Source organism: Mustela erminea, chromosome 6, assembly GCF_009829155.1.
Source record: "Mustela erminea isolate mMusErm1 chromosome 6, mMusErm1.Pri, whole genome shotgun sequence".
Classification (NCBI taxonomy): Eukaryota; Metazoa; Chordata; class Mammalia; order Carnivora; family Mustelidae; genus Mustela; species Mustela erminea.
Window position 1 is genome coordinate 38,064,605 of NC_045619.1, and position 23,991 is coordinate 38,088,595.

General features: G+C 35.9%; 1 protein-coding gene and 1 long non-coding RNA gene across 3 annotated transcripts in view; one reads left to right on the plus strand and one right to left on the minus strand.

Annotated features, from left to right (window-relative positions):
- PTPRQ (protein tyrosine phosphatase receptor type Q) overlaps positions 1-23,991 on the minus strand; it is a 218,386-nt gene that overhangs the window by 27,508 nt on the left and 166,887 nt on the right. For both annotated transcript variants that reach the window (XM_032346908.1, XM_032346909.1), the window contains 2 exons: positions 16,076-16,175; positions 13,197-13,325 (listed from right to left, as the gene is read on the minus strand). In XM_032346908.1, coding sequence (XP_032202799.1) covers positions 13,197-13,325; positions 16,076-16,175 — 229 coding nt within the window. The remainder of the gene's footprint in view (positions 1-13,196; positions 13,326-16,075; positions 16,176-23,991) is intronic.
- On the plus strand, positions 5,394-10,353 carry LOC116593089. The gene is made up of 3 exons (XR_004286740.1): positions 5,394-5,425; positions 9,696-9,774; positions 10,274-10,353. It is a non-coding gene; the product is annotated as an uncharacterized LOC116593089 (long non-coding RNA).

A 23,991-nucleotide genomic window follows, 5' to 3' on the forward strand; every position in this document is an offset into this window, starting at 1 on the left:
GGCCAAATAATAACTTAGCTTCCCTCTCAAACGAAGATACTCTTTTAGTATCGTTAGGCATTTGGGGTACTATGCTAAAAACAGATCACTTTTTATTATATTGCATAGTATTTAGAGTCTAAGAGAGTTAATATAGATTTAAAAAAAATATTTTCTTTGCCCATAAAGAGTGCTTCACCAGGGAAAGTAGATCTTTGAAAAATGACATCATATTGCCTAAGTTTTATTTCACGAGTGAATTTTGATGAGCATTTAAGCCATAAAAAAAAAATCACAATTCTTTCAGTTATTTAGACAAAACTCCTCTGAGAGTTTGTTGGTCAGTTATTCATACTCTGGAAAAAATTGGAATAATTTTTAACAGCCAAGTAGACTATGCGAAACACACAAATTCAGAGATGGTAACACCTTTAATAACATGTTTGTCATGCACAATTAACACTGCAAAACCACAAAAAGCACAAAGTATAATGAAATAAAACCAATAAAATATAAACTTTTCAAAGTTTTATATTTTAAATATTAACAGGAATGATTTCACTACATTCCTTAAGTGAATAATGTTTATAAGAGGATGCGGTTTTTGAAGTAAAGAACAAATAAAAGAAAATAGATTGAAAAAATGTGTCATAATCAATATTATGAAAATTGTACAAAGGAGTATATTCAATGAAGAAAACATGAGTCAAAAGTTCATTTTATTAAAAGAATTGGTGAAAAGCATGGGGGTGCAGGAGCAAATATTACTAAGAAGAATGATAAAATTCTGGTTAATGTGATAGGTGTCCCCAAGGAGATGGAGGTATCTCTCCTCTTCTCAGGGTAGAACCCCATACAGCATCCCATTATCAAACATGGCATCACAGTGATAAAAGAGCAATGTTTGAGCAGTCTTGGTAGATGAATTTGTAAGCTTCCTACAATAACCTAGAGTGATTCTGAGAAGGCAACAGAGAACTTTTTAACTAAAGGATATGGAAATGGTTGAATATGCTACTAAATCAGAAGAATCCTCAATTTGGGGTTTGCAACAGGAAGACAGAGTCTGAATTAGAGGCCCTAGACATATTTCTGACATAGCAACAGATAAAATGGGCACTGAGGCAACAGTCAGTCCCTGTTGGAAATAATTACCCTTCAGCAAAGACCAGCAAGAAAAAAATATGACCATGGGCTAGAACCATACTACCCAAATACACTTAGATGTCTGATGCCCCAGTGCCCTTATGCCATCATATTCCTTAGAAACAGGAAAGGCAAGTGAGTTAGGTTGGGTAAAGCCTAATTGACTGAGCTGATAGAAATATGAATGAGATATGAATGAGAAATAGGAATGAGATATTTGAGTTAGCAAGATCAATTTCCCTGCTACCACACAGAAATGGAAATTCTTGAGTTGCATGGGTATCGCTTTCATAACAACAAGGAGCATTATTTAATTTGTGATTGGTGAAATTCAAACACACCACATCTGATTTAATGACAGGCTCATGGTCTACCTATTTAAGGACAACCAGCCTGCCTTCCTACAGTGGGGAGCATCTCTCTTCCTAGAAAATCCAGGAGTATTTGAGGTGGTGTTGGCAGAATATTTTTCCTAGGCTATCTAGAAGCTGAAGTAGGGCTAGCTTCTGGGCAGCCATCGACAAGGCATTTGAAGAATCAGAAGACGTTCATCAAATCCTCAAAAGACATTAAACATGAATAATCATATTAAAATATAAATGCACAAGAAGTAGTTAAAGCACCATGTTATTATTCACATCCTTGCTCTTTTTCTCATTAATGTCTCTTCTCATTTAGAAATTATGACTAAAAAATGTATTTTTCTTTTGTTAATTTCTTTACAGTGAAAAAGAAAGTTGCTTCTTTTTAAACTATTATTTTATTTTGCATCTGAAAGATCTCTCTAAAGATACTAATTTTGAACTGTAACTGGCTAGCTATTGGATCCAGGTGGCTATTTGTGAATTCTTTCCTTACTATAAAATATGAGCGCTTCAAATATCCACTCTAGCAATTAACCAGTTACTTAATCACTTAAGTAAGTAACCAGTTACTTACTTAAGCAAGTTACTGAATCTTTCTGTGCCTCTGTTCCTAATTTGGAAAACAGAGCAAGTATTTGTAAATCAAGCTCATATATTTACAATGCTTAGAAATGCCTTTGGCTTTGGAAGCAATACATAAATATTTGTTAATATCATTAATATTATAAATTGCTATTTCTACTTTATTTTATAAAACTCAAGCTCCTCTTACCCATCTGTCCTACAATTCACTGATATAAAGGAGGATTTCTTTTTGTTTCCAAGAGAATATTCTACCTTAATTTTACTCAAAACTGGGTAGACTAAAAGATGCTAAATTAAGCAATGAGCTTTCCTGTTTTATTCTTCTTAATCAGGGTCTCAACACAAAGAGTGGTCATAAATATCCAGACTTCAAATCCAAGTCTGGTTTTCTAGTTCTCAATTTAAGATCCTAAATAAATCTCTAAGAACATAAAGGTGGTAATAATTCAGTTTTCACATTACCGTGTGAAAGCATTCTCATCACGCCAGCATTTTTAACATTATTCCTTACAAACTACCTTTTACCTTTTAACATTATTCCTTATAAACTACCTTTCACATACCCTGTTTGTATTCCAGATTTTTTCTACCATTCCTCCCTCTCAGTTTGCACCATTCTAAGGGTTTTCCTGCAACTGGATCCTACTGATCCTCAATAGCTGATTCGAGTGTTAACTCTTCCATGCACCTCACTCTGTTCTGATATAGAGAAAATGATTTCTTCCTTCCACAAAAAGAAATTCTTATGGGCAAACCACTTTCCCCCTTGTATTATGGTATATAAGCACATGCATTAAGGATAATGTATTGAGGTTCATATGTGCTTAGAAGCAGGGGTAGGATTAATACTGGCTTACCACAAGACCCTCATAACCTTATTCATAGTAGACAATGAATAAATCATTATTAAATGTATAATTGTGGATTCATTCAGACTAAGAAACACAGAAAGCTAAATGTAAGTACTGTGCTTATTATGACAGTATCTGAATTTAATGAATTTTCCACTAAAATAGTAAGCAACTGAGAATTCTCAAGAGCTTTAGGTAAGTATGATCAATAGATATATTAATAAACACTCATGAGTCTAGGGTGCCCGTGTGGCTCAGTCGGTTAAGTGTCCCCCTTTGGCTGAGGTCATAATCCCAGGGTCCTTGGATCAAACCCCCCATTGGGCTTCTTGTTCAGTGGGGAGCCGGTGTCTCCCTCTCCCAATCTCCCTGCTTGTCCTCTCTCTCTCTCTCTGTTAAATAATAAAGTCTCAAAAAAACCCCCAAAACACTACATGAGTCTAAAAAATTGAGAAAGCCATATTAGATCCCCTCACAGTAGAAAGTTTATAGGTGTTAGAAACTTTTTAGGAAATTAGATATATGAACAATAAAATCATCTTGCCTATTCAAGTAAGAAAAAGATAGACTTCAAAAAAAGAGTAAGATCTATTTTGGCTTCTTTTTCCTTTGTCCCACTCTCTTTATCCAAACCCAATCACTTTATGTAACCCATTCTTCACATGTGTATATACATAACATGAGAAACAAGACTTCTAAAGTCTAATTTTTATGCAGTTTTCCAGTCTATGCCGATGTCACCAGTACATGTAAACTGAAATTGAAATATCTATCTGGGTAGCCTAAATTGAGAAGACATTTTGGCAAATATTACCTGTTTCCAATAAAAGATTTTTGTGGTTGTGTATCGTATCCGTATCACTATTTTGATACTTACTCTCATATTGTATGGGTGCATTTTTCTTTTAAGGATTAGTTGCATTCTGGGGTGCTTGGGTGGCACAGTTTGGTTAAGCATCTGACTCTTGATTTCTGCTCTAGTCACGATCTCAAGAGTTGTGAGTTCAAGGCCCCTGTCAGGCTATGAGAAGAGTGGGGTCTCTGCCCGAGATAGTCTCTCTCTCTTTCTCCCTTTGCCCTTCCATCTCACACACTCTCTCTCAAATGACTAAGTAAATCTTTTTTAAAAAGGAATTGGCTTCATTCTAAATTTTGTTATAGTTTTAAAGTTTTGTTTTTAAATAGGAAAAAATTAACTTAGACAACTTATACATGGAATTAGAAAAGAAGGTGGGGCATAATACAAAAAAAGCATTGACTTTTACTGATAAGGAAATTAAATTCTTTTAGGAAAAACTGTTTGGTTAGATAAGTATTAAAAAAACCACACAGAAATTAATGTGCATGAAAGTCAACAATGTTATTTTAGGAGTGCTATTTTCAAATTAAGTGATCTGTGAAGACACTCAAAGAAACTCAAATAGAAAACTTTTTATTACCATTTTTAAAAACAGATTGTTACATGAAGAGCATTTTAGCCTGATATTTTATTCACTTACAATGGTGAATGATACTGTCAAATCAAATTCAGTTCATTATTATATAAATCAATTTGGGAATTGTCCAGATTTCAGTAAGATAACCAACCACGTTCCAACAGAAGGGGCTAAACACTTTTTATTACATGAATCTTAGGTGTCTTAAATCTGATTCCCTTTTGTTGAAAAGGGTATTATTTCATGTCTGGGCTCATTTTTTAAAAGTCTATCAAAAACTTAAATTCCACTCAGATTACTCTTGATAGATCCAGAGAGAAACCATTTATTTATGTTGGCAGTGGTGATTGAAGACCATATTGTCACAGAGACTCAGCTTTCCCTAAAGGTCAATTAGTTGAAATCTATAGGGAATTAAAATATCGTCCAAATAGAGAGCCATGGATGATACCCTATAGATGAGCAGCTTAAATCAGCATTACCAGTGGCATAGGACAAACTGAGAAACTTTGTGTTTTCTACTTAAGTCAGGTAAAAAGAAAAGAATCTCAAACTTTATTGCATTGATTAAAAATATGTATTTGGCACACTGACATGTACTTCGGATTCAAATAAAAATTTGTTAAGAATCTATCTTTCTGGTAAAACATTAATTAATCCTTCCAAGTGCTATAAAAGATTGAGTATGAATTTTTAATTTCTATATTTCAATCAAGTCATTAATTCCTCCGACATTTACACCTACTTCTATAATGATATCCTATTACTTATCCTCAGCACTAACTATAATGCATTCAAAGATGTCTTCAGTTTTGTTCTTTCCCAAAATTTTTATTTGTTCTAGGCTTTAGAATGGTATTATTTCAGATCTTTCTTTCTTTCTTTTTAAAAAAAAGACTTTATTTGACAGGGAGAGAGTGAGAGAGCACAAGCAGGGAGACCTGCAGAGAGTGGGAGAAGCAGGATCCCCACTGAGCAGGGAGCCCGATGAGGGGCTTGATCCCAGGATCCCTGGATCATGACCTGAGCTGAAGGCAGCCGCTTCACTGACTGAGCCACCCAGGTACCCCATTTTCAGATCTTTCTTCATTCTTTTATCCAATTGCCAATGATTTTTCTGGAGTCCCTAATATAAATTTAAATATTATCCTAACCAATCCTCATCAAGTTAAAAAAACTACCAGATGATCTAGCAAATCTACTTCTAGAAATATATTCACAGGAAAGGAAAACACTAACTCAAAAAGACATCTGCATCTCCATGTTTATGGAAACATTATTTACCACAGCCAAGAAATGGAGGGAACCCAAGTGTCCATCAGTGGCGGAATCGATAAAGAAGTTGTGGCATTTGTACACAGAGGAATTCCTTTGGCCACAAAAAGAGGAAAACTTACTGCCTGCAACAACATGGATAGGCTTGAAGGTACTATGCTAAGTGAAATAAGTCAGACAGAAAAGAACAAATACTTATGATATTACTTATATGTGGAATCTAAAACACAAACAAACACAAATTCGTAGAGAAAGAAATCAATTTTGTGGTTATAAGACTCAGAGGACAGAGGGAGGGAGTATTGGAGGAACGTGGGTAAAAGGTGCAAACGTCCAGTATTAAACTAAATAAGTACTAGGGATGTAACGTACAACGCAATGGCCGTGGCCAACATGGCTCTATGGTATATTTGAAAGTTGTAAGGAAAAGAGACCCTAAGAATTTTCATCATGAGGAGAAGATTTTTTTTCCATTTTTCTTTTCTTCATTCTTTTCTTTTTATTGTATTTATATGAAAAAAAAAGTTTGTTAACTGAACCTACTGTGGTAATCACTTCACAGTATATGTAAATCAAACCATTATGCTCTACACCTTAAACTTACACAGTGACGAATGTCAGTTATTCCTCAATAAAACTGTAAATAACGTTAGAAAACGTTATCCTGATGGCTGGAACAGAATAGCTGATTCAGACTTCACCTTATAAGGTAAACATCTCAATAAGTAATATAGATTTTTCTTATTCAGTTAGAAAACAGTCAATTAGTAAGTGCTATCTAAGTATTTTCTCAGTATATCTCCTCATATCTGTAAAGACAAATAGATTTAAAAGCTTAGCCCTTTGAAGGGCAGCTCTTTGGAATCAATGCCCCTTCTGTTTTCATCACGGCATTTCCAGGGCCCAGAACAGTGCTTGGCACCTGGCAGATGCCCACTGATACTTCTTTTACCCAATAGAGGTAAAAGGGACTTTTAGATCGATAAGGAAAAGCAATATTCTTGCTGATGTCAAAGAGCTGAGAAAAGATTCCCAAGGTGGCAAGAGTTGAATTTGCATTATTACTAAGCCTCTCCACATTAGCACATTGGAAAACAAATTCCTGACAGATGTTTTATTTTGTCAGCCACATATTCTCAATTACGGCCAGGGCCACAAGCTTAGCTACCTTAGGCAAGAGGGCAGAAGGAGTAGAAAGAGAAGCTGGAAAAACTGCTGACAGCTATGTGAAGAGAGGGGCACAGGCTCTCAGTGAGACCACAGTGAAGAGGACACAAATGACACGGTATCACCTAAAAAAGGAGTGCTTGGAGCCTGAACTATTAGCTAGTAAGGCAAGTTAGCCCTAAAGTTCCTCAGTTAGGTGTTAGAAGGTAACCTCAAAAAACTAAATTTGGAAGAAGACTACATCTACCTTAGCAAATAGGATTTATGCGCAGGTGGGTTCTATAAAGGTTCTGATGAATCCAAACCGTTAAGTTAAGCTCTATCAGAGTAAGAGCTCTAACTAAATAGGACACTACTAACTGATTCTAAGGGAGAAAATGTGGTGCTCGAGGAAAAACACGAGGTAAAAATAGAAGTATTTTTTTTTTTTGAGGCATTAATGGCATAAGGTAAAAAAAAAAAAAAAAAGAAAAGAAAAAGAATAAAAAGTAAAAGAATTCTGTTTAATGATGATGAAGAAAGTTACTTGGCAGAGCTGCTCTACCAGACCCCTTGTGAGTCTGGAGTCCTGAGAGGTCAGCTTTGAGGGCTGGTTGGAAATGGATATTTTATGTGTGATGTGATCACTTAAACCTTCAGCTCAACAGTCTCACTTTGACAACTGAATCTGATCAAGCAGGTCCTTTGAGGAAAATGTATTTTTATAAAACCATTTTAATTCTGTCAATGGAAACTTGGCAATTAGTTAATAGGAAGTAAAACAAGGTAACCTATGATTCCGAAATGCTAAATATGATTAGAGTAGAAAGAGTCCTGGCTTCCACTGTTTTAATCATGCTGAGCACTATCCGTGATCAATGAGAGTGTCAGGGATCTTGGCCCCATCCAGCCTTGTGGCTCATGGAGACTGATTTCTCTGTCATAGATGTGGGGTTTTAAAATCAAACGCATTTTTGTTCTTTGCCTCCATTCATATTCTTTGCATGAAGAAACTGATTATCTCTGGGGCATTCAATCTGTTGCTGGGGTCACCGGTAATGCTGACATTTTGTTATGCTACCTTCAGAAGCCATAAGGCAATTTTTGTGCTAGCATATAAATGGCATTTCCGAGCATCAGAGGAGTGCCTGAAAGCGTGCACAGCTAGCTACCCATTGATTAGTGCAGAAGTGCAGATACTATGAACTGTGCCACTCTGTGTATGCCCCAGAGGTACAGAACGGGAAATTTCATCATCCTGGTCCTTACAGATTAAATGAGCTCGTGTGAAGTGTGGGCCCAGACTCGATCTGTCAGATGGAAAACTCAGCTTTGTATTGTGGTAATAATAAGACAGGATGCATGTGAAGGAATCGAGGTGGATACTTATTTTACTATCAAAGCTAACACAACATGAGAACACAGCAAATTCTTAGGACATGCACATTATGAGTCAATGTGCATTTTGATAAGGTTAACTTTACCATATCAATAGCATGCAAATTATAGAGGACATATTGTAAGTAGAAAGCATAGGGCTTGGGCTTTTTTTTTTTTTTTTTCTTTTGGCTTGGAAAAAAATAGCATGTTAAACCACGAAACGCTCAATATAGTGCATTTAAAAATATAGAGCACACCACCTGACAAGATGAAAACAATCACAGCAGAGCTCTGCATCACCACAGTAACTTACTGGATGACAAAAATCTCCTTGCGTCTAAAGAAAAATGAAGAATATCTGGAAGTAGAGATTCATTATGTATTTAGTACACAAACACACTGAATTATCTTTTGCTACTACAAGAACATGAGCATTAAATTAATTAAATCATCCTACTTCAGGACACTTGCCTGGAATTCACATATTTGTCAGACACTTCTTATCTGGATTCATGTATTTTTGTCGTTGTTTGCAAAATAGTTTAAGAGAGAAGTAAAAATTCATAGCTAGAGCCTGTCAGAGTTGATGGCGATTGAAATACCAACAATTTTACACAGAATTTCATGTATCACATACATGTGATGTGATATATCACATGTATCACATATCATGCATTCTCACTGAAGGTACAGTAAGACTTGTACTACTAAAGATCTTTCGGTTTCTGCAAGTTTGAGCCTATACTAAAATGCCATCACTCCTTTGTCCCATATAACTAAAGAACAAAGAATTCAAAAAAAGCAGAATCATTTTTCAGCATAGGAAAAGCTGCTTGAAGAAGGATCCCATGGGGTCATGTCTTTAAGAAGGGTTATATTGATCTCATCTAATACGCTTCCAAGTTACACATACACACGCACACAGAGGGGCAAGCGTATCTTGTTACCTCTGAATCCAACACACCCAGGCTAGCATCATGGCTGTCCTATTTACCTGGTCAGCTACTTAAATTCTCTAAGTATCTTTCGTTTTTCAACTGCAAAATGGGGAAAAAAGTATCTACCACCAAGGATTGAAAGGGTTACGTGGGATCATTACACACAGAATTAACACATAGTAATTGCTCAAAAACAGTAGCAATTATTATGTTAACAAGCCCTCTATGTGAAGGTAGATTGGGGTGATTTTTAATTCTTTAAAGTTTGCAAATAATAATAATAATTCCCACTGTATGCTGATTTAGAGTTTATAAGAGTTTTCTGAAAACGCAATTCAATATGCAAACTTCTAAAGTTTTTGAAGAAAGAAAGATACTCTTAAAAGAGCAATTCAATTGCTCCCTTTATTTTGTTGAGGATTTTAATTAATGCACTAGTACGTTCTTAAAATAGGTAAGAGAATTAATATGGAATAATGCACAAAATTTGGGTGGGGAAATTGAGGCTTGGAAGAAGTTGAGTGTCAAGTAATTAGATAAGTAACATGATTAATGTTATTCTACTGTGTTTTGTTTTGTTTTTTCCCGATTTAGTCACCATGGCCAGGAAGGGGGATGGGGGAGCAGAGAGGAAGAGGGAGACCCAGAACCTACTATAACTTAATGAAGCCTGGTAAGGAAATAGTGAAAAATAAACATTTTTAGCAAATAGAATATTTAACTTGTGAACTTTGTTAGGTTATTTAATTTTAAGTGTTATAACTCTCTTGGAAAGGTAGTTTGTGTTGCAGTTAAATTAGTTAAAGCAACCCATAGGGCCAGCTGGTCTCAGCAATCTTGAAGAGACAGGTCTGTTACACCTGAGTGCAAGCTGATCTTGCCAATATTCCCTCTGAGAAACCTTTCTCACTTCCTTAGGCTAGGTGGCTGTTTTTGTTTGTTTATCAAATAACAACCCCAAGGGTCATTTTCTAATCAGGTGAATGTGGAAGAGATGAGCTCAACCCTTCCTCAGAAATATATTGTGCATTGTCTAAACTTAAATATAAAATGTGCATAAGGAAATGATATAATTATCATTCCAGACAGAAATTGAAAACATTATTTTGGCCTATCCTGAATGTTCTCATGGAGTTCCAGAGTACTAAATTGTTTTTGTTTTTTTTTTCTAGAGTACTAAATCTTCCTTTGAGTTTTGTTCTTCAGGAAGAAAAAGTACAATGTGAGAGAATTCTTCTTCAGATCCTTTGTGAAACAGGTAATTTATAATTAATGAGAGGTGACACACAAAATTTACAGGATGAATCTTAACATGTAAATAAATACATAGGCACGTGTCATAAAATGAGTACTTTCTTAACTATAAAATTCCAAGTCCTTGAGAGGATTTAGTACAAGCATCATAATGACTTTTGTCAACTAGATAACTCCCTAAAATTAGTATTTTAAGTATTGATTAGATATTTTTCTTTTATCATTTCTCTTATGGACATGTCAAGATATAGGACAACTGAGGAAAACTGCTAGTCCATTAGCATGAAGAAAGTGGGCAGGTTAGAAGGAAAAGAACATACGTAAGCCTCAGGTAGAAAGAGCATATATGTTAGTGTGATATTTTTTAGTGCTGTATCTCAGTTTTATTTTATTTTATTTTAATTATGTTATGTTAGTAACCATAAAATACATCATTAATATTCGATGCAGTGTTCCAAGATTCATTGGGGTAGATTTAAAAGAAATTACCCAAGTTCTTTCCTGCAAATAACAAAGACTTATGACATAAGTTATTCAACAATTTAGAAACTAAGTCAAAGTCCCTGATTCTTTTTTTTTTTTTTTTTAACTCCCTGATTCTTTACTCTCAGAATCTACTATCAGTCTCTGTGGTTTATTCTCATGACCTATATGACTTCTAATAGATTTAGATCTTCCAGCACCTCAAGACATGTGAAGGGCTTTAAGCTTCACTGAAAGACGGCTCCTCATGTGTGTGCACATGACTAATTATGGATCCATTAGTTACCATTTCTTCTAGGCTTATTTTCTACTGTATTACTGACCTTATTAACATGAAAAACCTTCCAAAAATAGTAAATCTGGAGACAGATCTCTGTAATGAAGCTAGTACTCAAACTACTTGATAGTTAACTTCAATAAATTTCTATAATAATCAGGCAAAGCATAGTCTTATGAGGCACCAGAATTACAAATAAGGATATTTCACAGTCATGAATGCTGGAATCATAACAAAAATGAGAAAGTAAAAAGCATAGATGCTAAAATTTCCAACTTTACAATTTTGGGGGTAATATGTACTAAAGATCTATGTGCAAAAATAAATAAATATTATTTGAAATATACTTGACAGACACTTCTACATCATTTTACAAATAAATCCATATATACATAAATAAACTTGGAAGCAAGAAAATAAATAATTAGGAGTTGAGAAAATAAATAATTAGGAGAAATAAGGCAGCCCCTGATTTATAAAAAACCAATAATAAACAATCCATGCAATCCTTATCCACTGTTTCCATTAGCTGCCATGACAGTCATTGTTAAAAAAAAAAAAAAAGCTTCCAGTTTTCAGACAATGGCCATGTTCAGAAGTATAGGAAAGAGCAAACTGTGAAAACACACAGAGCTTAAGGAATCTAACCTCACCACAGCCTGCCTAGAATGATAACCTCCTCGATAACGAGCACTTTAATACAGACTAGCTTTTTTCACTTTATTAAGTCTTTTCTCTCTCCTAAAGATCTACTTAACTGAGGACTTTGGGGGGATCAATAAAGCTTCTTTTAAAAAATTGCCATAAAAGTGTTTGGACACTTAGAAGTTTCCATTTCAGTATGAACAGATCCAAATAAATTGTTCAAACAACTAAAAATAATTGTACTGAGAGATCTGATGTGTTATCCCTTGTACTTTTGGGTGTTAGAAGACGCTGAGACTCCAGGTCTGTGGTGGTGGCCTGAACACTGAGAAAGGGAGCTGGGAGGGTGCTACAAAAGTTCAGTTGGCCCACAGGGGGACAGCAGAAGAGATTTCCTTTTAATCTGCAGGATGACCCTTTTAATTTATGATAACACTGGATAACTTTCATTTTGCAGTATTTGGAAGGCCCCTGCTTACCGGATGACACTTCCCTCTGTAACACATATTAGATATTTTTTTCAAAGTCACTCTCTTAGGTAAAGACCAGCTTTGCTAAATGACAACTATAAACAATTCCTTTTTAAGTTCAAGAACTTTCACGGCCTATTTCTGGAGTTAATAATTTTTTTAAAGCCTAGCAGAGTTGTTCGTGTACTTTGTAAAAACTGTCATGTGCTTATAATCATCACAAAATACTGGATCTTATAAGAATCTAAACTTGTTATGATGGCCTGATGACAGTTTTTATTAAGGATTTGATGAATTATCTTAATAGACAAGTTTTTCAAATGTGCCAACATTTTGAATGATTTATAATGATCTCAAAAGGCCTTAAAATACTTTCTCTTTAAAATTAAGCACCTTTACTATTTCTAGTACATACTGATGACACACTTTTCCTTCCAAAGGTAATTTTTACTTTGTATTTCATTTTTAAATATTAAGCAATTTAAAAAATAAAGTGTTAATACACAAGTTACATTTTTAACGTAATTTCATACTAAAATAAAGAGCTATCAGGCTTTTATAAAAGTGATAAAACAATATCAAGTCATCACAAATTTAATTAAACTTGTAATTAAAAATATGGACATTTCCAGAAAATCCAATATAAAAGAAGTCGATCACATGAAGTGAATTATTAAACATAATTTTAAAAGTTTAATGTGTAAAAATATTTGTCTCAGGAAAAAAAAAAAACTTGCTTGAACCTTATAGTCCGAGGTTCATATTGAACCCAAAGCATGAGGAAGATTAAGTGATTCTCCGAACACCAGTGAGAAGTGTGCAGAAGATGGAGGTCACCCTTTGAAAGAAGATCTCTATGACCTGTGTAAATAGGAGCCCCACAAACACTTCCAACAAGCATAGGTCAGAATAGGGTCATGGCTCCAGGCCCTCTGAACCACTGTTCGCCAAGAGGAGTGTGCTCACCGCGTTAATCTCTCGTCCTTCAGTTCCAGGTCCGCCACAGTGATGAGCTGATCCAGCTTGAATTTGGTGTCAATAATTTCTGCATCTTGAGGAGAGTATGTGCCACCTTCTTTCTGCTTCTGTCGAATTCTAAAATAAGTGTGGTAAAGTCCGAAAAGGAAATACCATAGAAAGCATATGAAATTAAGTTTCATTTTCTTTTTAAGGAAAGATATCCATCCAGTATTTTCTTTGTTGGGGTCATGTCTCTGAATATGGTGCAGATTTTTAGCTACTCAACTCCTTTCCCCTGTTTTAATTTCATAAAACCCAATTCTACTATATTCCTTTAACAGGTTGCTTTGTTGTAGTTTCAAATTTTAATGAGAATCTGTTGATCAGGGCCTGGACCACTGGCAAATTTTAAACCACAGTGCAAATGAAACTGATGCTGTGAGCTTGTTTTTCCTCCCTCTAGCTGTCTCTAGATTTGTCATAAAGAGAACATAAGCCGAAGTGGAACCCGCTCATTGCTATCAGCACCAGTGTTAAAGGACAATGGCACGTCTACAGTCATGAAAATGTATAGAAATATGTTTTGAATTGTCCCATTGGCTTTTTATAAAGATACTGTGCAGCTTATAATGTTATCTTCATTTACATTCAGAAAACTCAGGTTCAAAAATAAAAGTCACATGAATTTGAGAATCAAATCCAAGTCCTTTCATTTTAAGCCCTTTACATGTTTATTTTTCTATGACATAGAATGGTCATTACAAAGTGATATTAGCTAATCTTTTACATTTCAAACACTTATTATGTAATATCAGTTGTGTATTCAGGATGGAATAGAAAGTATAAAATATGGTGCCTATTCTCAAGAACATTACAGTTTAGTTGAGAAGCAAGATCTAAATGTAGCAAAAGCAATAAAAAGAAAAAAAAAATCCCAATCCCAATTCATAAGACAACTATTAGTATTGACAGGAAGTAAAAAAGTGAGATCTGATTTGAGTGTTCCAGAATAAGAAGGAGGAAGAAGCACAATTCTGGCTGACTGATAAAAGCAGAGTTGTATAAAAACCTTAGGAATGTTCAGGTGAGAACAGACCCATTTGGTTGAAGAGAAGTGTATCAGGAGGTTGTAGGGAATAAGAGGGAAGTATTTCTTGCCCACATAAGGAGTTCATCCTATAAGGAGACGAAAAGTCAGAAAAGTTTTTAGAGCAAGGAAACAATATGAATATGGCCAAAGCATACCCCTCAGGACAAGGAAGATATCTTACACAATCCATCCCTAAAAGTGCCTAGAATAATGACATTCCCTCACCATCTCCTAGCTGAATCTGAGAACAGTATGTAGCAAAAGAAAAATATTTGTTTCAAGAGCTCCTCAAATTATCCATCAAAATGATGATTTAAGAGATTAATGGTGAAAGAGATGATGCATGGCGTACGGAATATGGGACCACCTTCTCCAGATAGAATAAAAACAGCCTATCGACCTACTTAGGAAATTAGTGTCATGGTTATTTTTGCAAATATAAGGCCCCTTTAGCTCAAAAACTATTTTATGAAGCCAGATTTTAGGACCACAACTAAGATTTCCCCTGAGGCCCTGTAAACAGCAAGAATTAGGAGACTGATACTGGGAATTTAAAGGGATCCTTGGGGACACCTGGGTGGCTCGGTGGGTTGGGCCACTGCCTTCAGCTCAGGTCATGATCTTAGGGTCCTGGGATTGAGCCCCACATTGGGCTCTCTGCTCAGCGGGGAGCCTGCTCCCCCCGCCCCCCCGCCTACCTCTCTGCCTACTTGTGATCTCTCTCTTTGTCAAATAAATAGATAAAATCTTAAAAAAAAAAAAAAAAGAAAGAAATTTAAAGGGACCCTTGGAAAATGCAGTAGAGACTTGTTGGTAAAATAAACAGGAAAAAGGGGTCCACCATGTAAGGAAGTTGGACGTCTTCCAAGTGTTGTCCTGATTGTAAAAATGATCTCTTCTGTATAAACTTTAAGATTTAGACCTAATTAAAATATTTTTCATTAAACCTATCAGAGTTATAAGTTATTTTAAAAATGCAGAAATCCCAGCATCTTCAGCTTTTGTGGTTTCACTTTATTGTCTCTTAGTTTTAAACCCAGCCTTCTTCGCCTTGCTTTGTGATACTGGAGCTAGACTCTATAATACTTCCCTTTGCCAGTTGTATTCACTGGTGAATGATTCTGGTAGCTCAGCACCCCCCACACTATTCAGCAAGATGGGCTGTTTCTACAGACCAATTGGAGTCTGCCTATCTTCCATTCAGGACAGTTAGCTTCCCACAACAGCTCAGAGGCCCTTCCCTCCGACATTTTCTTTGCTTGCGGGTTGCTGCTAGGTGACAGGCTGTATGTGCCTGTCGTAGACATTCTACGTCAAACTTTGGAGTGAGACTTCTAATTCTTAGTTCCTTTATTGTCCATTCTTCCTCAGCCTTCAGAGAGCAGCCGTTTTGTAGGATTTGTTACTTCTGGACCCTTGAGAGTTCTTTTTTTTTTTTTAATTTTTAAGATTTTATTTATTTATTTGACAGACAGAGATCACAAGTAGGCTGAGAGGCAGGCAGAGAGAGAGGAAGGGAAGCAGGCTCCCTGCCAAGCAGAGAGCCCGATGTGCGGCTCGATCCCAGGATGCTGGGATCATGACCGAAGGCAGAGGCTTTAACCCACTGAGCCACCCAGGCGCCCCATGAGAGTTCTTTTATCACCTATAGTAGTTAACTATTTCAACCTGTTAGCAATTTTTTAAATTAAATATTCCCCATTCAAATGAGAATTGTGGCTTTTGTCTCCTGATTGGAAATGACTGAATAATGTCCATAACGCAGCTTAGGGAAGTGAGTACAAATAAATCTTACCTTGCAAATGCAAAAATAGCTGTCCCAAGAAGAATGATTGAAAGGATACACAAAGTGACGGAAAGAATAATTTCTACAGTTCTTTCAGAAAGTCCTTCACCTGAAGAGGAAGTAGAACATTATTATTGATTTATTATTGTGAAATACTACTGGGGTCTCAAAACACAGAAAAATATTTTCTTGGAATGCTTCTCAAGAATGCTAATAAGGTGAACATATATGTTTGTTCTCCTTCTTCTCCTAGGTTTTCTAAATCTGGGGCTCAGACCTTGAACCCCTTCTTTTTTCTATCTAAACTTACGAACTTAGTGAGCCCCTGCAGTCTTGTGGTTTTAATTTTCAACATAGGATGATGACAACGTAATTGCTATCTATCGAACTTCAGACTTGAGTATCCACTTGCCTACTATATATCTTTACTTAGAAATGTAATTAAAATTTCAAAATCAGTATCTAGATTGAACTCCTGTAACTCCTTCATTTCAACTGCATCTTTCTACCTCTTAGTGGATGGCAACTTCACTGATCTAGTTACTCAGTCCAAAAACTCTGAAGTCATATTTGACTCTCTTTCTCTTATAGAACACATTGACAAATCCTAGGAAATTCTGGTGCCTCCATCTTCAAAATACATACACTTTTCATTAAAAGAAACTAAGGAAACTTGGAGAGATAGAAATCAAAGTGTGATAAGCAAACAAAAGGAATTTGGGACATCTAGTGGGGCCAGACAGCCAAGAAGCTATCAAAAAGGCTAATGGTTTTTTTTTTGTTTTTTTTTGTTTTTTTATAAACATATGTTTTTATCCCCAGGGGTACAGGTCTGTGAAACACCAGGTTTACACACTTCACAGCACTCACCAAAGCACATACCCTCCCCAGTGTCCATAATCCCACCCCCTTCTCCCAAACCCCCTCCCCCCAGCAACCCTCAGTTTGTTTTGTGAGATTAATAAAAAAAAAAAAAAAAAAAAAGGCTAATGGTACAGAAAGAACTAAAGATCATCTTGCAGAAGTTCCCACTGGTTAAAGAGGGAACAATTCAAATTTTATGATGAATAAAAACTGGAATTGGTGGAAACAGATTCAATATATAAAAATCCACAAGTTCTAATATTATTCATTGAAAGAGAAATAAAAAAAAATACACAAACTTTTAATCTGTGAATAGTGCTTATAGCCAGACTACCATTTCCTTATTTTAAAAGTAAGCAATTAAAGGGAAAAAAGTAGGCATTTTTTCCTAACTTTCTCATACGAACTATATTTCATGAATTAAAAAAAAAATAGTCCTGCATAAGGCAATAAAGGTCTTCTGAGAGAAGAGTTCCATTTAGTAAGTGCAGAAGGAATAATACAATTAGAAATTAGTTTTTCACTCCTAATAAAGTAAGTGATTTAGGTAACAATCATAAATCCATCCTTAATGATTAGGAGGTAGGTTGAAAGGAATTGGATATTAACAGGACACTAAACTCTCATCCTACAGATTATTTGTTGGTTATAACAAGGGGGAAAAACCCAACTTGCCAATGTAGGATCGTGCTGTCACTATAACTAAACCCACTGATCAATTTTAACATCATTGAAATGTGACAACCAGATATTATATGCCTCCTGATGAGAGGTAATTTAATCTAGGCAGCCAACACCTGCAAAATAGCCTTGCCGAAAATGTTAATTGTGAATATTCAAACCTTTAGATCTTATTTCTAATTTTAAGAAAGTAGAGGAAGGAATAAAAATTAAATCATCCCTAGAGAAAACAAACAATCAGAATATGGGACCACCCATAGAACAACTCATGTGGTTGCCTAAATGAATCTATGGCATAGGGGAAAAAAGAGGAAGAAGAAAAGAGATTGAGAGACACAACAACAAAAATAATAAATGGACCTCTTACTGGGGTCCTGATTCAGACATATTATGAAGAAAAAAACAGAAGATGATTTGAAAATATGTAGAATATTATATATTAAGGATTTTATTTATCATTAATTTTATTTAACTGTGACAATAGAAATGTTCTTATTAAAGAAACATACTAAATAGTGGAACATAATGCATTGTGTGATTTCCTTCTTTCCTCCCTCTCTCTCTCTCTTTTTTCTTTTCTTTTGTTTCTCCCTTTCTCCCTCCCTTCCTTCCTTCTTTCCTTCCTTCCTTTAGATTTATATTTATTTATCTGACAGATAGAGACACAACGAGAGAGGGAACACAAGCCGCGGGAGTGGGAGAGAGAGAAGCAGGCTCCCCGCTAAGCAGGGAGCCCAATGCGGGGGATTGATCCCAGGATCCTGGGATCATGACTGGAGCCCAAGGGAGAGGCTTAATGACTGAGGCACCTGGGCACCCCTGTGTGATTTACTTTAAAATACTTCAGAAATAAAGGAACAAATGTGTAAATAAAACAAGTGTAATAAAATGTTAAAAACTATTACATTTAATTAGTAAGGATTTAGGGTTTCATTATACTATTCAAAACTTTGTGTAAGCTGCATTCATTTCTCATCCCCTCTGCTGCCAGGATCCTGAGCCAGGCCACCACCCTGCTTTGCACAAATTATTGTATAGATACCTAACAAGTCTTGGATTCACCCTTGTGCTCTTCCCATTTATTTTCAATACAGCAGGGAGAGCAATCCTTTTTATAACATTACCTTTCTAATTAAAATCCTCCTCATCTCTCACAGGGAGAAGCCAAAGTCCTTCCAATGGCCTCTGAGATCTGGTCCCTCATTAACTCTTTGACTCCCTGTTATCTCTCTGACTTCTCTTTCAATCTCTACCTTTCTCGCTCTGCTGGAGCCAGACTGGCCCCCTTGTTGTTCTTGGAACATATCAGGTCATGGGGCATTTGCACCAGCTTCTTCCAGTGCTTGGAAAAGTATTCCCCTTGTACACTGTCTGAGTAGCCATTTCATAACCGTTGAGGGTTTGCTCAAAGATCACCTCAATGAAGCCTGAATGGATCAAATATATGTGTTCTTCCAAACTTCATATGTTGAAGCCCTAACCCCTCAGTATGACTGTATTTGGAGTTAGGAAGTCACTAACATTAAATGAAGTCATAAGGGTTGCGCCCTAATCCAATAGACTTAGTGTTCTTATAACAAGAGACACCAGAAAGCTATCTCTCTCCCTCTACGTGCATAGACTGAGGAAAGACCCCATGAGAACGCAGTAAGAGGGAGATCTTCTGCCAGCCAGTAAGAGAGCCCTGACCACACAACAAAATGACTGGAACTTGGTTCTTGGACTCCTAGCATCCTGAACTGTGAGCAAAATTTCTGTTGTTTAAGCTATACAGTCTATGGCATTTTGTTATGCTAGCCTAAGCAGACTAAGACATCATTCTATTTAAAACTGAAAGCTCCAACTTTCTCACTTCTGCCTTCTGCCTTCTACCTCAACTGTACTCCGTTCTACTTTTTCTTTTCTCCATTGCTCTTACCACACTTTAATATATCTTAAAATACATTTATTATTTATAGTCCTCATTGTTCATTGACCAGAGTGTAAAGCTCCCTGAGGACAGGAGTTTTTGTTTTATTCAAAACTGTATTCCCAGTTCTGAGAATAATACCAGATACATAATAAATGCTCAATAAATTGAACATTCATTAGTAAATTTGTTAAATTTACTAATGAATATAAATATTAGTTTTGAAATAGACACTAAAAATTTTCAGGTTAAAGATCAAACATTGAAACAAATAAGAAATGCAAGATATTTATCATTTACTTAGAAACAACTATTACAATTATAACCATTTTTAAGTTACATGAGTTATCATTTAAAATTGTCCTGTAAAAAGTATTAAAGTTAAGTGACAAAATAAAATGGGTTAACTAACTATGTAGCAGGCAAGAATTGGTGTTTTAATTTTTTCCCCCTGGATTGGTGCTTATGAAATGTTAACAATAGTAAAGGGTTCCTGTGGCTATTTTGCCTGGTGGATTCAAATGAATACTGACTCTTAAAAACTGTTTCCAGAGTTTCATGGACATCTAGAATCTCCAGCTAAGTTAGGAGACTGGAAAGCAGCACGTAGCTCATACAGTATTTTAGATACCCTCTTTTTTATATGTTAACATGTGAATGGCTTGTTTTAAGAATTTTCATATGCTGACTCTAATTGGATGTTTATGGGAAAGGAAATACATGAAGATGAATAAAGAATCCTCTTTATTAGGTAATACTTAATCATTGGACCTTCGAACCCAGTGGGGAAAAAAATGATTTCATAGACCACAAAAAAATGTTTCAGATTAGATTACGGTTTCAAAGCACTAGCCAAGTGAAGTGAGGAAATGACATACAATGTATTAATAAACAGTATGTAATCCTTTTGGGCACAAGTATTACAAATGTACTAGTAGGAAAGGACAAAGTGTACCATGACTGTTGAGCACAAATTCTGATTCACTGCTATGCATATACCCACAGAGCATTACTGTCCGAAATGAAGTCACTTCTCCAAATCCTTCCATATGACATGGAATTCTTTCACTTGAAAATATCAACATGATTCTCTCTGTAATAAGCAGAAGTCATTTCCTGACCAAACTTAAAGTCCTAAAAAAGGTCACATTAAATTATGTTTTATTTGCCTAATAAAATGTGCTGCTGTAATTAAGCAAACATAATTATAAAGCACTAATTTTTCATAAGTGTTTTTTGATTGAAATTATTATTATTTCACTTCAGGTGTTATATCTGCTATAAGCCAGTTTTCTAACTCTAAGCGGAAGCTGAATTAAATGAATTATAAAGCTCATTGGACACATCTGGCTCTTGATATAGATGAATGTCATGTGAAAAATCTTCTAATATCATTATTAATCTTAAAAGAAAACAAATTGTTATAACAGAACTCAAGTATAAGGATCTCTTCTCTTTTGGACAGTACTGTTCATCCCAGATGTTCATGTACTGCACAAAGAATTTATTAAAAGTCACTCAATTTCATAATTGAAGAAATGTAAGTTAAAACACCCTAGGGGCACCTGAGTGGCTCAGTCAGTTAAGCGTCTACCTTTGGCTCTGTTTATTATACTACGGTCCTGGGATCGAGCCCTGCATTGGCCTCCTTCCTCAGCAGGGAGCCTGCTTCTACCTCTGCCCTCTTCCTCTGCCCTCTCCCTCTTCCCTTCCCCCACTCATGTTCTCTCTCTCTCTCTCTCTTTCTCTCTCTCTCAGATAAATAAAGAGAATATTTAAAAATAAATAAAATAAAATACCCTGGACATATTTTCATGCATCAGTTTGGCAAAATATTAAAAGTAGACAATAAACAGTGGTTTCCAGGGTGTAAAGAAACACTCCTTGTTTAAAAAAAAAAAAAAGGAATTTTTGTATCTTTTTGTGCAAAAGTAAAGCATACTCATATGTGAATCCTAATCTCAAAAAGCTAGGAGAAGAAGATGATTAAAAAAAAAAAAAACAGCTGAACGTAATTAAGAATGTTGCGAGGAGAAAATGGTACACAAGGACAGTAAGTCTGTGGGAGCAGAACCATCCCTTGGAGCAGGGCAACTGCAATGGACTCGGACACATAGCAATTTCCAAGCAATGCGTCCAGTGGTTACAAGCACAGAGCTGACCTGAGTCAGGCTGCCTGGCTCTAAAAGCTGGGGCTACCCTGTCCCAGCTCTGTAGCCTCAGGCAAATTGCTTTAAAGACCCACCTTCAGATTTCTTAGCAATAAATTGAGGATACCTATAAATAGGGGATTTTGTTAATAGGGTTGTGAAGAGGATGTGTAGTTACATATAAAAAATATTCATAAAAGCCTTGGCACATTAATAATTATCTTTATTAATAAACATTTCATATTTATTCATCATTCATTCATCTGATTTGCCCTTTCAGTTAGCTGATGAGGTGGGTACTATTATTTTCATTTTGGAAATAAGATTTCAGAAATTAATTTGTTAAAGTAATGAACCCAAGGCTACATAAATTCAATATATGCCCATACTGCTTGAAATATCCCTGTCTGACTCCAAAGTTTATGAGGTTCAGCACCACATTACCACTGCCTTGTTAACATCATAAAACTTTCCTCATTTGTCTGGTGTCTTGGAAGCAAGTGATCCTTTTGCTGCAAAAAAAATACATAGCGACTCCCTACTTCTGCTTCTAAGTGAGCATTTTGGAACTTCTCATTGTTAGCATAGTAATTAAATGAGAAGTGTTATGACAAAAGAAAACAATCACAGAGTGCCTTTGCCATGGGGTTTAAGGTTTCATCTTGCTCCGCTTTAATGAAGCCCGGAAAGGTGCAGAAAGCAGTGTCTGGTTTTCAAATCACAGGAATCCTCTATAATTAAACCTTGTAATCAAAACATTGCCGATGAGCAGTTTCCATAAACTGATGTGCCTAACGAGGATTTTTAAGAAGAGTTTAAGACAATCCTTATGAGTTTTGCTAGTAAAAATGCTAATGCTCATTCCGAGTGAAAACAAAATCAAATAAATTGTAGGTATTTTTTAGGATTAAAATAATGGCATATGTCATTTCCCCTGTTTATTCCTACAGGCCATAAAGATTACCCTAAACGCAAACTCCTCTTCCACATACTCATACTTATTCAGCAAAACCCTGCCTGGTCCCTTCTTACTTGTGTTTTTGTTAGCCCTTTTCAGTAAACTTAAATCTTTTAGTTGATCAGTCTACAGTGATTCTTTTACCCCTAATTTTAACTTCCAAATAATAGTATTCATAAGACGCCCAACCACTGTCAAAATGGTCTGTCTTGGAAATGTATACTCTATATTAACTTAAAAAGACAGTCTTGCAAAGACTTAAATCCTGAAGATTTTACTTTGCTTGGAGCTCACCGCCTGTGCTATGCTAAATACCAGTGAAGGAATGTGTATCCACGGGTGGTTTGAAGACCTAGATGGGATCCTCACTTCTTTCACTGAAGTCTGAGATCACATACACACATAACTTCTCAGCAGGCTTGTTAGGAATGTTGGGAGCCTCTAGTCTGTTGCAAATGGTATCACTCATCCTAATACATGACATATTTGAGATAAACAAGGACTTGAACATCCATTGTAATATTCTGATGATACCGGAGTGTTGCATCAATGCACTGTTTGCTCCCTATTTGCTTGCTCCCATTTTCACAGCCATGAAACCATTCTTACCACTGACCAATGTAGAAATATTTATGTTTATTTCCTTTTTGAGTCCTACTACATCTTCACTGGCAATTCCTCACCACCCCCACCAAACTCTTGTAAGTCCATGGTCTTTTATTAATGTCAAACCATGGATCATGGCCATTTCTGGAGGGTACTCTTTGGTGCCAGACCCATCAAGCTGAATCTGATATCCACAGAACTGTAAGATCTAATAGTCAGGTGTAATATGAGGACAGAAATTGATGGTAGTAAATCCATTAACCAGCCAGATGACTGGGCTACGTTTCCAGACACTGAGGAATTCTGCTCCAGTGGCCCACTCCATATTCCCAAAGTACACATCTCATTTCACCGCCACTCAGGGTGGCACTCCTAACCATTTTCTCCACTCCTGCCTGTCATGGTTTCACTAACTTTAAATGACTATCTTGATAGCAGAACTCATGTGATCAATCCAGAGTAAGATTATAGGGCAGAAGCCTAATACAAAGCCATTGTTTATCAGAAGAAAATCCATTGAGGAAACTTCAAGGAGGAGCCTGAACAGCTTCTCTTATGTCCCTGGTCTACAAATAATGTACAAATTCTGAAAAATTAGATCACAGATGTAGGGGACCATTCCTTGTAACTACCCAACCTAATGACTTTCTACCTTATATGTTGAATCTACATTTCACCAGTGCTACCTTCACTAATTTTGACCAGATCCTCTGCTCTGCTCTTTGTTCCACATCTTGCATCCCCTTTAGACTCCTGT